The 13,137-nt window shown below is 39.8% G+C and overlaps 1 protein-coding gene across 1 annotated transcript in view; it reads right to left on the bottom strand.

Moving 5' to 3' along the window:
• The window catches only part of PRSS12 (protease, serine 12), a 123,115-nt gene that overhangs the window by 58,438 nt on the left and 51,540 nt on the right, over nucleotides 1-13,137 (bottom strand). The window contains exons 5-7 of the mRNA XM_018562932.1: nucleotides 4,286-4,464; nucleotides 3,172-3,313; nucleotides 36-232 (exon numbers count right to left, since the gene is read on the bottom strand). Of these exons, the coding sequence (XP_018418434.1) occupies nucleotides 36-232; nucleotides 3,172-3,313; nucleotides 4,286-4,464 (518 nt within the window). The remainder of the gene's footprint in view (nucleotides 1-35; nucleotides 233-3,171; nucleotides 3,314-4,285; nucleotides 4,465-13,137) is intronic.

Below are 13,137 nucleotides of genomic sequence, written 5' to 3' on the forward strand. Positions count from 1 at the left end.
TATATATTTATTTTCTTTCCAAATCCTTTACATACCAGGCATGGGCCTATGCTGATCACTTTCTGGGTGGCAAGTTATATAAACATCTTCTTGATGGCTGCAGTCATGTTTTCCCCAGTCTTGCTTGGTGCACTGTGTGAGAGTGGACTCTTTGCCTGTGCAAACCACATCATCCAACCAGATGTTTCCAGCAGTCCCTTCAAAACCATTCTCCAATGAGATCTTTCCATACCTAAAATGAATAAATGAACAGAATTTGTTTTGTAAATTACTGCCATCTAGCGGTCAACTTGAGAAGCACCCATCGTCTTACTTTACAGCACAGATCTGTTGGCTCAGCTACTAGAGCCAGTATTGCTAATAATAACACTTACTATTGTATATAATACACATACACTTAGGATTCATCCTATAAAGTCAGATAAAGAATGTTTTCACCAGTAGAATAAGTGTGGGAGATCACCGATAGCCAGTCTAGTCACTGAGTGCATACATTGTACTTAAATTGACACCAAAATCAGGAATTAAACCTTCAGAAATGCACTAACGTTTTACAAAAATGTAGCTTATTTGTGTATCACTCGGTTGTAGATCCTCAAATCATCTCTGAATTGGTGCTGACACTGTCTTTCCTTCTGGAGGGGGGCTACTTTTGTTCCCCATGGTCCCTGTGTGTGTTGTAAAGAAGCCACCTCTCCAAGCTCACTCCTGTGATGGACCACAATCTCAGTACAAATTAGTAAACTAAAAGTGAGATTGTAGTCCATCACAGAAGAGAGCTTGGAGCGGTGGCTACTTTACAACACACACAGGGACCATGGGGAACAAAATTAGTCACCCTCCAGAAGGAAGGGCAGTGTCAGCACCAATTGAGAGATGATTTGAGGCTCTACAGCCAAGTGATACACAATTAAGCTACAGTTTCATTATTAGTAAGGGTACTTGAATGCATTTTTAAGATTTAATTCCTGAGTTTAGTGTCACTTTAAAGTGTATGTCAAGGCACAAAAAAATATTTCATACATCTCCGCAATACATGCATGTTTCCCCATGTTTTATCCCTTTAAACACCCTGCAGGTACAGAAAAATAACTGTCATTGTGCCAGAAATATAGTGTGCTCCTACCTTTTCCTATGACATGACAACACACTGATGGGGAATTTTTTTAAACTGGAGCAGCAAAATCTAGAGCAGCTGTGCATGGCAACCAACTGGCTTCCCTCTTTCATTTTTAAATCTTAACTGACCAAACTGAAGAGAGAAGCTGATTGGTTGCCATGCACAACTGCTTCATCTTTTGTATGCTCCAGTTTTTATAAACTCCCCCAACTGTATTTTTGAAAAAATTGTAAATTTAGCAGACCAAAATTGAGCAAATAAAAGAAGCTCATTGGTGGGGGGTTACATTAAATCTAAAGCTGAACTCTGGGCATTTAAAAATAATTAATTTTGCCTACTCCCTCCTCGACTGATGAAGAATCTAGTGCTCATTTTTTCTTGGGAAAAGGTAAATCATGTTCCCACGACAGATGGCAGTCTGGCCTTTTGCTTTCCAGCATGAGAATGTGGATCAGCACTCCTGCCAGTGGCCACATCCCATACTGATGGCATAGCCACTGATCCTGCACTGATTAAAGTAAAGGCACAATGACATTGGTGAGAGAGGCTGGTCAGAGATAAGCAAGAAGAACAGCTTTGGAAAACTGGTTGTCACAACCAGACTGGCACAAAATAGCATAGTTACGACGTGAATTATGGTATGCTGACCCATCCCCTAGAAAAAAAACACTAGATTCTAAATCAATGCAGGGGGAGGAATTTTGGATATTTCTTAAGTCTCCAGCGTTAGACTTTAAGACATTAAGTTTCCTAGACACAAGGCTACTGTGTTACTACTTCATTAGAAAGCAGGAAAGTCATGAATGTGCCTCTTTAAAAAGAAAACAAATGCACATATGTATACATTCAGGCCTCCCTTTAAAGTTATAGAATAAAAAGACAAGATACAAAGGCAAGCAGCAGACACAACACAGAAGCCTTCAAGTGTGGGCTCCATATGTATGAATGCAAGCCATGAAAGTATCATTGTTCAAGATGAATACACAAGGGTACCATCGTGGGTGATGTAGTCCTCTAAAACATGTGTTGAAAGACCTTAAAACCTCAAGGGTCTGCAACATAAAATAATGACCTTCCATATTTCTGCACAGCCTGTTTTGCAAGAATTATTTCCATTTACCATGCATTGAAATGGAATATATTCAAAAGAATGCTTTTTTATGTATTTTAACCTGATAACCACAGTCGAAAAGAACATTCGCCTCAGTCTAACTAAACAGCAATCATCAAAAAATAACATAATTGTCTTATAAAAACAACAGGTCATTTTCACTTGGGTAATCCAAGTCAGGTACATATTTCCAAAGCCACAGTATTGAAGAGATAAAACGTGACCGTAAAATAATACTGTATGCAATGTCTGGAAAGCTAGGACTATAGGATTCTATACCCATTCAAGATGGTAAAGATTTCAACCACAAACTAAATAATTAATGCTGTTTCTGCATCAGAAAACCAGAAGTGTAAAATCCCTTTTATGAAGAAGTCCAGCCAAGTGAATATAATGTTTTAGCTGGTCTGTTATGTTTTCAGTAATTTATTTTTTTATACCTCTAGGGAATTTCAGGGAAGAGATCTTCCCACCACTACATCCAACTACATCCAACCTCTGACAAGCAAAGTAAGGTCCTTTCAAGTGTCCAGTTGGAGAGTACCTGTGTGATTGACCTGGTCATGCTAGAATCCCTGAGACATACAAAATCAAATCAATAATGGATTCAACACACAACTGACCCTTTAAATGCTAACTAGCCCCCCACCCCAACCCAAAATGATTTAGGAAAGTGTTTTCGTTTTTTTACTTTACCAAAGCATTGTAGCTTGGTGGATTAATAAGTAGGCATAGTTTGATTTTTGACGCAAAGTCTGCTTTAACTTTTTTGCAAACTGAATATTTGGAATCTTAGTACTCTCTTTTCTATTAACACACTATTGCAGTGAAAATTCAGGCTAAATATTTACATGCACTATCTAAAATGCTGACTTTTGCCCAATAATCCATGTAAACAACTTATTTATTAAAAATGTTTACTCATAGAAAAATATCTTACTTAAATCCAAGCTGGCGACACACAACGTGCGTGTTCATGTCATTCCACCCGTCATCACATACCGTCCCCCACTGTGCCTTATGGAATACTTCCAGACGTCCTTCATGGCTACCTTTACCTCCTGCTAGTTTAATGGAACCATCTGCATGAAACATTTATAGGCAAAATTAATGGGACTCTGCATAACATCAAGAAAAAAACATACCCAGTGGAACTACATTCAAGTTGGCATCTTTCTAAAAATATGCAAACTAACATTAAAAATACCTCCATAAACATTAGATCAAAAGCTTCATCTGTTGTATATTAGCTTATCATTTCACAGAATGCAATTTAATATACTTTTGCTGTGCTTTAGTTGCAGATAGATAGATAGATAGATAGATAGATAGATAGATAGATAGATAGATAGATAGATAGATAGTTTTAATTTCAAACTATGCCTTAATTTTGGAATAGTACAAGGGCAATGTCCTCTGCATGCTCTGTTACAAGCAATAAATCCCACCTCATTATCTGTTGTTTTTCTACTTAATTCCACTTAAAGCACAACTGAAGTAAGAGAAACAGATATTCAGTTAGACAGACATCGTACTAGCAACCTCTACTTTAATAGTCTTACCTCCATTTTCCGGTTATATCAGTTCAGTGTATCCACATAAGAATACACAGTCCAATAGACACCAGAAGTTGACCACTCTGACCAATGCACTCTGAAATCTAACAGACCTGGTCAGACACACCCCCTCTGTTTCTTAGTGGTACAGGTCTGTGTGAGGGCACCTGTGATGAGGGGTGTGGCCATTACTCATCTAAGCCATAGAACATAAAGCACTGGAGTGGGGGCACAGAAAAAGGATTTTCACTAAAACAAAAAGTACTTTATAGCATTCCAAGTGAAAATCAGTTGGAAACTAATAATAAACAGTGGTATAGGGCTATAAAAAAAAGTAAAAGATGTGAGACTTCAATTGAACTTTAATTATATTATTTATAGCTTAATCATTTTAATTTATGTTAATGTTAGTAAAAATACAGTTAATGTACAATTACAGAAATGTTTTAAACACTTTTAAAATTACAGCAATTTCACTTTCCAACCAAAATGGGATACCTGCCAGTGGTGTACAGGAGACTCCAGCATCTTCATTGTGTCCACAATTGTGTTCACCCCATGTACTGAGCTGACAGTCCTCTATAGACAGCTCATTTCCTGTGCATTGTACTTCATCGAGTAGTATAGGACCCATGCCTTCTCCAAAATGAGCCTGGTTCCATGCCTTAGCAACACCCCTGTGGGTAAAACGAATACGGGTGAGTATGCACCAGACTGTATCACAATGTAGGTTCCATAGTATAAACTCTATTATATTGTATTATATAACTTTACATCCGGAACTGCACTTAGACATTCTGCTGCCCAATGCACATGTAAATGATTACAACTTTTTGTAAACTCTTGTAAACTCTGATGTACAAAGCATGTGCTACTGAGAATACAGCATTCTGTGTGTAGGACTACTTTTCTACTGTATAGACCATCCTTTCTCAACCAGGGTGCTGAGGCAAAGTGGGGTGCCTTCTGGCTTCCTCAGGGTTGCCTTGAAATGTTCATACAGCACCATGCCTCTGATGCATAAGAGGGGCTACTAGTGTGAGACGGGGTGTCTCTGATGTGAAAAGAGGGGGCATTCTAATGCCTATCAACACCTAGGGGGTTATTCACTAACGAGCCAAAGGATTAAGCAAAACCTTTAGCTAATCCTTCGGCTCGTTTCGGCTGAGGGAAGCCTTCGGTTCAGCCGAACCAAAGTTCTGCTGTATGGGCTATTCACAATAGCCTGTACAAAGGCCGCCAAAGAGCTCAGTCGTCCCAAACGCATATGCTTTGGCTCAGCTGAGCTGAACACACAGCCAAAGCTATGTAAAAAACATAAAGTAGAATCCACCTTCCAAACCATACCAGACCAGACCAGACCAGACCATTGAGGTCTGTTATGAATGTTAGGAGGGAACCCCTTCCTTCGGCGGCTTAGTGAATAACCAGTTTAAATTAGCAAGACAGTATAACCATACAGGTTATGGTGAGAAGGGACTAAAAGTAACAAGAATCTCTCCAAATAAATCAGTGCATAGCACAGTAAAGCCTTCTTACAACAGAAAGCATTCACATGTCTCATTCCTTCACATAACCCAAAAATAAGAGCTTTATTCCTCATTACAGTACAGCGGGTGGAGTCATGCAAATTATTCCCTAATGCCCCAGATACACATCTGGAAATGGCAGGGTCTGATGAGTAGAAGAGCCTGTGCCCTCTGCTAACAGCTGCAAAAGTGGGACCCTTGCTCTCTGTGGAGAAGCAAAGGTGCTTCCTGCTGATTGGGGAGCTTTGGCTCGGACTTTCGGGAATTTTCTTAACCTGTGAAGAGAGAGTACTGCTTCCCCAGACAGAGCAAGGATTCCACTCGGCAGCATGCTGGCAGGGGACAGGCTTCTCAACTCAGGATAAAGCATCTTTAGTAAGAAAGCAAACTGCAAGACATTGAACATCTTTTTTTTAAGCCGCTGGAATGTATTTAGCTAATTTAAAATGAAATTTGAATTGGGTTTTAAAGCATTCTCCTACTTTATTTTGGCCAGTGATTAATACAGACGTGTTTATACTTGAAGTTTTTATAAACTTTTACACAGCGCGTATCAGTATTAAATACATTCTAAATATAAAAAAGTATTCTTTAACCGAATTTAAAGTTTCTGGTTGCAAATTTAAAACACCTATATTATTAATACTCTTTTCCACCGTCATTCAGTGCTGGTCCTCTTCTGGTTTAATAGTGTCACTCAGTGTAATTTAACCCAGTGGGTTGTATCATCATATCAGTCTGAGCTTATTGTACAATGCTGCATCATAACTTCTGCAATGCCATTCTCTGCCCTTTGCCAATGCCAGAGGAAAAGAAGGAGAACCCTAGGGCAATACATGATTGGGAAAAAGGCAGCTGCGCAAAAGAAAAGTATCCTGGAAAAAATGTGGGGTTGTTTATGTGGTGCATGAAAGAGGAGAGGTTAAAGTACAGCTAGTTACTACATTCTACTCAGCTAGGGTAGAGAGGCAACACAATCAAGAGTTGTAGAACCATAGGCTACCAAGTTAGGCTAATGATTATTATTATTATACAGGATTTATATAGCAACAACAATTTTCGCAGCGCTTTACAATATAATGAATACATTACAATCACAATACAATTCAAGACAAGATGGTAAGAAGGGCCCTGCCCCTGAGGGCTTACAATCTAAAAGGGAGAGGCCAGTGATACATGAGGAGGTAGCTCTGTGGGCATGAATTGTTTGAGAATGTGATGGTTGAGTGGTTAGTTTGAGGTGGGATAGGCTTCCCTGAAAAGATGAGTCTTAAGGGATCGCCTAAAGGCAGTCAGAGTGGGAGATAGTCGGACAGGTTGGGGGTAAAGAGTTCCATAGGATGAGAGAGACTCTAGTGAAGTCCTGGAAGCGAGTATTCGGAGGAGTTGATGAGGAAGCTGGAAAGCAGAAGGCCTTTGGAAGAGCGGAGGGGACGGTTAGGGTGATACTTTGAGACCAGGTTTGAGATATAGCCAGGGCAGAGTTGTGGATGGCTTTGTAAGTGGTTGTTAATATTTTGAATTGTATCCTTTGGGCGAGTGGATGCCAGTGGAGGAATTGACAAAGGGGGGTTGCAGACACTGAGCAGTTGGTTAGGTGAATGAGTCTAGCAGCAGCATTCATGGTAGACTGAAGGAGGGATAGCATGTATAGAGGTAAGCCAATGAGGAGGGAGTTACGATAGTCAAGATGAGAGATAACAAGGGAGTGGAATAGTTTTGTGGTTTCATTGGTGAAGAAGGGGCGTATTTTGGAGATGTTATGAAGGTGAAGGAGGCAGGATTTGGATAGTGATTGGATGTGGGGAAAAAAAGGTGAGGTCCGAGTCAAGGATGACACCTAGGACCTTGGCATGAGGGCAGGGATGGGTAGTTGTGTTAACACTCTCAAGGGAAAAGTTGGTGGAAGGTGCAGGGGCGGGAGGAAATATCTTGAGCTCAGTTTTTGAAAGGTTGAGGTTTAAGAAGTGTTGTGACATCCAGAAAGTTGTGGAGTAGAAAGATATATTTGAGCGTCATCAGCATAGAGATGGTATTGGAAGCCATGTGAGGTTATTAACTTACCAAGGGAGGAGGTGTAGATAGAAGAGAACGGGTCCAAGGACAGATGTAAACCCTATAACATGTCAGCGGTTGTTCTTTGTATAGATGCATGTGGAATAAACTTTGAATTTCTTTGGAAGATCATCGTGTGCTGGTTCTACAGTTTTTGAGCCTATCACTCCAGAAGAGAGTCATCCATGCACTGAATGTGGATTACACGGACGCATGATAGGGGTGAGCTGTGTGCTTTGTGTTTCAAATATTTTTGTTTGTGTTCCTGGGTCTGCACACCTGCTGTGTCCGTGATCTCGGCCCATGTCCGGACCACTGTCTGTCATTTAGTGACGCCCGCTATAGAGTGTCACTTTGGCGACATCTACATCTGTTGGGCTTGCTGGCATCACACCAGATGATGGCACTCAGCAGCAGTCTGAGGGCTTTTGGATGTCTAAACAAGGGGAAGTAATATGCATGAAATGTGTTTCACTGAAATAAAACCTGGTGATCCTGCCATGAAGGTGCTTGTATAGAGTAACAATGCTCTGCCCGTCTGTCAGTTGTTCTTCTGTGTTGTCAACCTAGGTGACTGTTTCAACACAATAGGCAGGAATGTTCCTCTGCTGTCATCATCGGGAAACCCACCCTGTGAATTTCCATGCAGCCATCACTAAAGTGCATGCGTGTAGGTAGGAAGTGGCTGCAAACATGCTGCAGGAGATGAGCAGCACTGAGATAACAACAGGGAATGAAAGCAAAAAGTGAACACAAGTGTTGTATTTTTGTTGTTTATGATACATAATACATTTACAAACTAATAGGGTTATTCAGGAAGGAGCCGGAGGATTAAACCATAGCATCGACTAATCCTTCGGCTCATTCCGGCCACCGGAACCCTCCGGCTCAGCCAAACCGAGGGGCTGCTGTACGATTTATTCACAATAGCAAAGCCAAATGCAAATGCTGCGAGCCAAAGTCACAGCCGAAGCGAGGAGAACGGTCTGCCGTAGCATACCGTTCTCCCCGCAAAAGTAAACAACTGGGCAGAGCCAGTCGTGATTTCAAGGCTGGCACCGCCCAGTTGTTATCATTCAATGACAGCCCAGCGTCCGCAGCTCATTTAAAGATACTGGACTGTCATTAAATGACAACAACTGGGGGGAGCCAGCCATGGCATCACGGCTGGCTTCCCCCAGTTGTTTTTATTTGGCTGACCCATATGATGGGTGCCGGCCAAATCAAAACAAATAGGCGGAGCCCGGTATGATGTCACCGCTAGCTCCGCCCATTTGTTTAATTTTGTCACTTTGCCGCATGTTCGGCGGGTGCGGACGGGTTGGCGGACTTTGCGCTTTTTTTCATTTCGGCTAGGTCATTGACAACGCTGGATGCTGTGATTGACGTAGATTACTTAGTTCGATTAATTTTTTTTTATTTTTTGGTTTTTACTTTTTTTTTCAATTAAAGGAATTTTGTGGGTTTTTTTCTAAATTTTTATTTAACCCTTTAGTGAATGAGTAGGGGTACAAGTACCCCTTACTCATTCACAAGGGGGGGCAGCATCTGGGTGTGGTACCCTGATGCAAATAAGCACCTTTGCCTGCAGAACCCCACAACCAACGTCCCAGGGCCAAGGTGATTTTCCAGGGATGACCCTAGAAAAGCACCCTTCCAATGCCAAGGGCATGTGGCCTGGTATAGCAGGGAGGGGGGCACTCCCCCCCCTTTCCTGCCCTGCCAGGCCTGTGCTTGGATTAAGGGTCTGGTCAGGAATTGTGTTGGGGGTTGGGTTCCTCCTTAAAATTCCTACCAGACCTAAAGGGCCTGGTAGGACTTTGGGAGGGAACCCCACGCATTTTTTTTAACTTGGGACCCCTCCTAACATTCCTACCAGACCCAAAATGGTCTGGTATGTTTTTTTTTCTTTTATTAACATATAATTTCTTTATTCTGGTCGCTACCTCGGAGGTAGTGAGCAGAATAACTGAGCGGAATGCTGTTCAGCTGTATTGCTGAAATCCGCTGTATAGGTCCAAAGTGAATAGCCAAACAACGTTCGGCTCACTTCACTTTGGCTCAGTTATTTACTCGGCTGCCTCTGGCAGCTTAGTGAATAACCCTCTAAATGTAGTTTCATTAGGGTTTATATCTACTTAAAGATGATATATCTATATTCCTCAATAAACCATATATTATTATTGAAAACACACATCACTGAAATTTTGAATTTTTTAAAAGATTGTTTAAACATTATATAAACAGAGATGAAGCACACAGGGGTGCATGGTTCAGAGTATATATTCTGGAGAGTAAAAAAAGAGAGAAGACAACTGTCAATAACAGCATTGTCCTTTCACAGTTAGAAACTCGTCAGTGAAAGGGAGTAAGAAAGAAACACAAAAATAGCTGAAAAGTCCTTCCTCTAAAACTAAGCACGCTTTAACCACATTTATCCTCAACTCCTAAATAGCAAAACTTTAAAATGTAAAAACTGATCAACTTATAAAAAAAATGAGCATAACTTTTGATAAAAGAGAACAGAATGATAGACAATGACACAACACAGGCCTTTTGAGATTGGTGTAATTATGGGGCCAGGAAAAGTCTTGAAAAGTAAAAAATGTCTAAATTCTCAAATTATAACTAAGGATGTGAGGCTAAGTGTGGTGTATTAAACCTGGACAGATTTTTGTTATCTGAGGTTATAAAATTAAGAAATAATTCAACATTCATAAAGGTCTGTCTTGTTTGACATACTATTCTCTATGCAAATGGATCCACCTGTTTCTGCAAAGATATATCAGTCACACATCATGAGCAAAATAACAACAGATGGACCCAACTACTTTTAATTATTCTGCAGTCATGAGATGGTTAGCACTGTTCATAAATTATTGTGTCAATTATCCAATAATTATACAGTTAGTTTACTCATCACTATATCTACAACAAAATGTTGTGAAAAGTATGTCTAAAGTTCACCACAACTACTTCCAACTGATTTTGTAAACTAATGGAAACATATTGTTGGAAATATATAAATGTCCTAATTTTTTTATATACACGCAAAGTATTATAGCACATGCACACCTTCACAGCACCTATACCCCTTCTGGCTGCAGATACTCTTGACACAGCTGGAGTGGACCCCATATTGCCACCTGAATAATTTATTGGACCCTATAGAAAGATGCCTTTGATGGACAATTAACTTAAAGTCAAAGTGAAAAACTGTCTGAACAGCATTCTCAGGTACCTGCACATTGGGTACCTTTATCTATTAGGTGCCCTAAATCTGCAGATGTGCTAACATAATACAATCACATACCAAATATCTGGGTTGAATATTTTGCTCCACACCTCCCGTGTACTAAGGCTCATTATTAGTTCATCAGAATGATAGGAAGCCTCATAAGCCAATCATGAGACTTGTGGGAGTTCAAGGCAGTAAAGGCTTCTCAGGGGCAGAATAAGAAAAAAGGAACTCGTGTGTAACATTTGGTGGTTCCTGATATGTACTCCAAACTGTTGTTTGGGTATGTTTTTTTTACTTCCTGTTCATTTTAAAAGAAAACTTTCTTTTTAAAGTTTTGAATTGGGTGAGGAAGAGTTAGACCCTCTGATAGGTTTTGTTATTGGCTGTGTCTATGTAGAGATAGTTCCTGTTCCTATAAAGTTCTCTTTAAATTAAAAGTATTAGGAGAGTAAAATGTACTCTTCCCAATACTTAGAGCTGGCATGGGACACTGTAGCTCTCACATGCTGGCTATATAGATTGAGAGCTGAGCGGTCACAAAACACTGATCGCTCAGCTCACGGTCTTTTCCCTGCAGAGAGCAATGACTGTCAGCCACCGATTCCCGCAGGGTCCTTCTCCCCCCGTTCCTCCAGCGCTCTTTGGAGGGACAGACAGGGGAGGTAGCGGGCATAGCTGGCTTTGGCTGTAGAAAGGCAGAGCCAGCTGTCAATCAGGCAGCCGGGTGGATCCACATAATATTGTCGGGATCCTTACCAGGTGCAGTGTCTGTGCTGTCAGCATATAGTGGGTAGAAGCCCACTATATGCTGACTTTGGGTCACATGAGTACGTTAGTGAATGTACTCAAGTGACCCGTAAGAAAAGTAAACCAAAAAACAAAGGTTTTGCTTTAGTTCTCTTTTAACAGCTGGATAAAATGCAGCTGGATAGGATTTTGGCTTAATAACTTCTAGCATTGCCTATGACCATTGTACAACAGATAATGAATCCCACAAGAAAGATTTCAGGAAATTCATTTAAATTAATACCAGAATGGATTGTGTACCAGGGAAGCATAGAAATCTCAGTATGGGGGTAGGTTTGCATTCGCAATTAGCCAATGGCATGGATGAATGCTGATTATATTAGACTAGCTCCAATGGTTGAGACATTAACAAGGACCTTTCGGGGCTTTGGAAAATGTTGGACAACATTCTACTCAACTTTGATCATTGTAGCCTAGTGCTGAATCTTTATTCTATTAGCAACTTTTGTGATAATTGCAGTCCATAGGATGGAAAAAATTATTTTAAGGATCTGATCATTTGTTATTGGAAGCCTTTGTGTATAGTCATTTTTAGAAATGGCCTAATGATTACCTGGCTGGAGAGCCAGCAAGAAAGACTGTTAATATAGTATACTGTACAGAACTACATATTTAAAGAAGGCTAAAAATAAATGCAATCATGCAATACACTTTCTTTATACACAGATCTCACTAACTCTCCACAAACAGCATATGTCACGGCAAAAACAAATTAGCCTTAATTACACCCAAATATCTTCTGACTGCACTCTATGTAATAAGCTGTAAAAGTCTGTGCCAAAGTACTCCAAAAGGCTGGCACATGTGAACGAGGACACTTACAATTTAGCACAGCACTTTTGCAAGGTGTTTATAACACTATCCGTGATAAAAGCAGCTGTATGAGAAAAGCAGCACTTTCACAGATGGGTAAATAAAATAGTTAAGGTCAAGTCTTGTCTTTCAAGGAAAAATAATGCTCAACAAAAAATAGTGCTAGTTACACAAAAAAAGGATTTAGCCTGGAATATTTCAAATTAGGCTGGAGTACTATTTTTAGCACATATGTGCTGGATATTTACTTTCTCTTTCTGTCAATCTGCCTAGCTGGCACCTATGTATACACCACTAGGGCTGCCAACCTCCCAGAAATTTACGGATAATCTTTAAACAATTAAGTCCATGGAAAATGTTTGTAAAAGAAAATGCATCTTTCATGCATTTCGATATAAGTCAGTCAGAGAGTTTGTTTTAGCTATAACTGATACACAACTAAAAAAATGTAATCTCACTATCAGAATGGATGACTGAGTTAGATCAGACGGTAATGTTTGAAAGTACTACTTATCAATATAGAGGGATAGGGGAGGATAAGTTTTCCTTATATATTTCTAGATGGATACAATATCGTATACAAAAAAGGAATGTGTGAATTATTCTATAATATTGTTAGTTGGACACATGAGGGAATTGGAGTACTTTTGCTGTGCTCTAAAAGTATATATGTGTTTAGGTGAGTAGATAACAGCATATCAACAATCTAATTTTTTTTTTAATTGTATATATGGTGGTTGATGTATTTGTTTTTGTGTTTATGTGTTAGCCTGTATGTTTATTTGTGAATTGTTCGAATAGTTGTTATGTATTTTTTCCTTTTTATGTTCTTTTTTCTGGGATGTTTGTTGGAGGACAATATTTAGAAATAAAAAAGTATCTGATTAAAAAATAAAAATGAATTA

Source organism: Nanorana parkeri, unplaced genomic scaffold, assembly GCF_000935625.1.
Source record: "Nanorana parkeri isolate BGI_ZX_2015 unplaced genomic scaffold, ASM93562v1 scaffold614, whole genome shotgun sequence".
NCBI lineage: Eukaryota > Metazoa > Chordata > Amphibia > Anura > Dicroglossidae > Nanorana > Nanorana parkeri.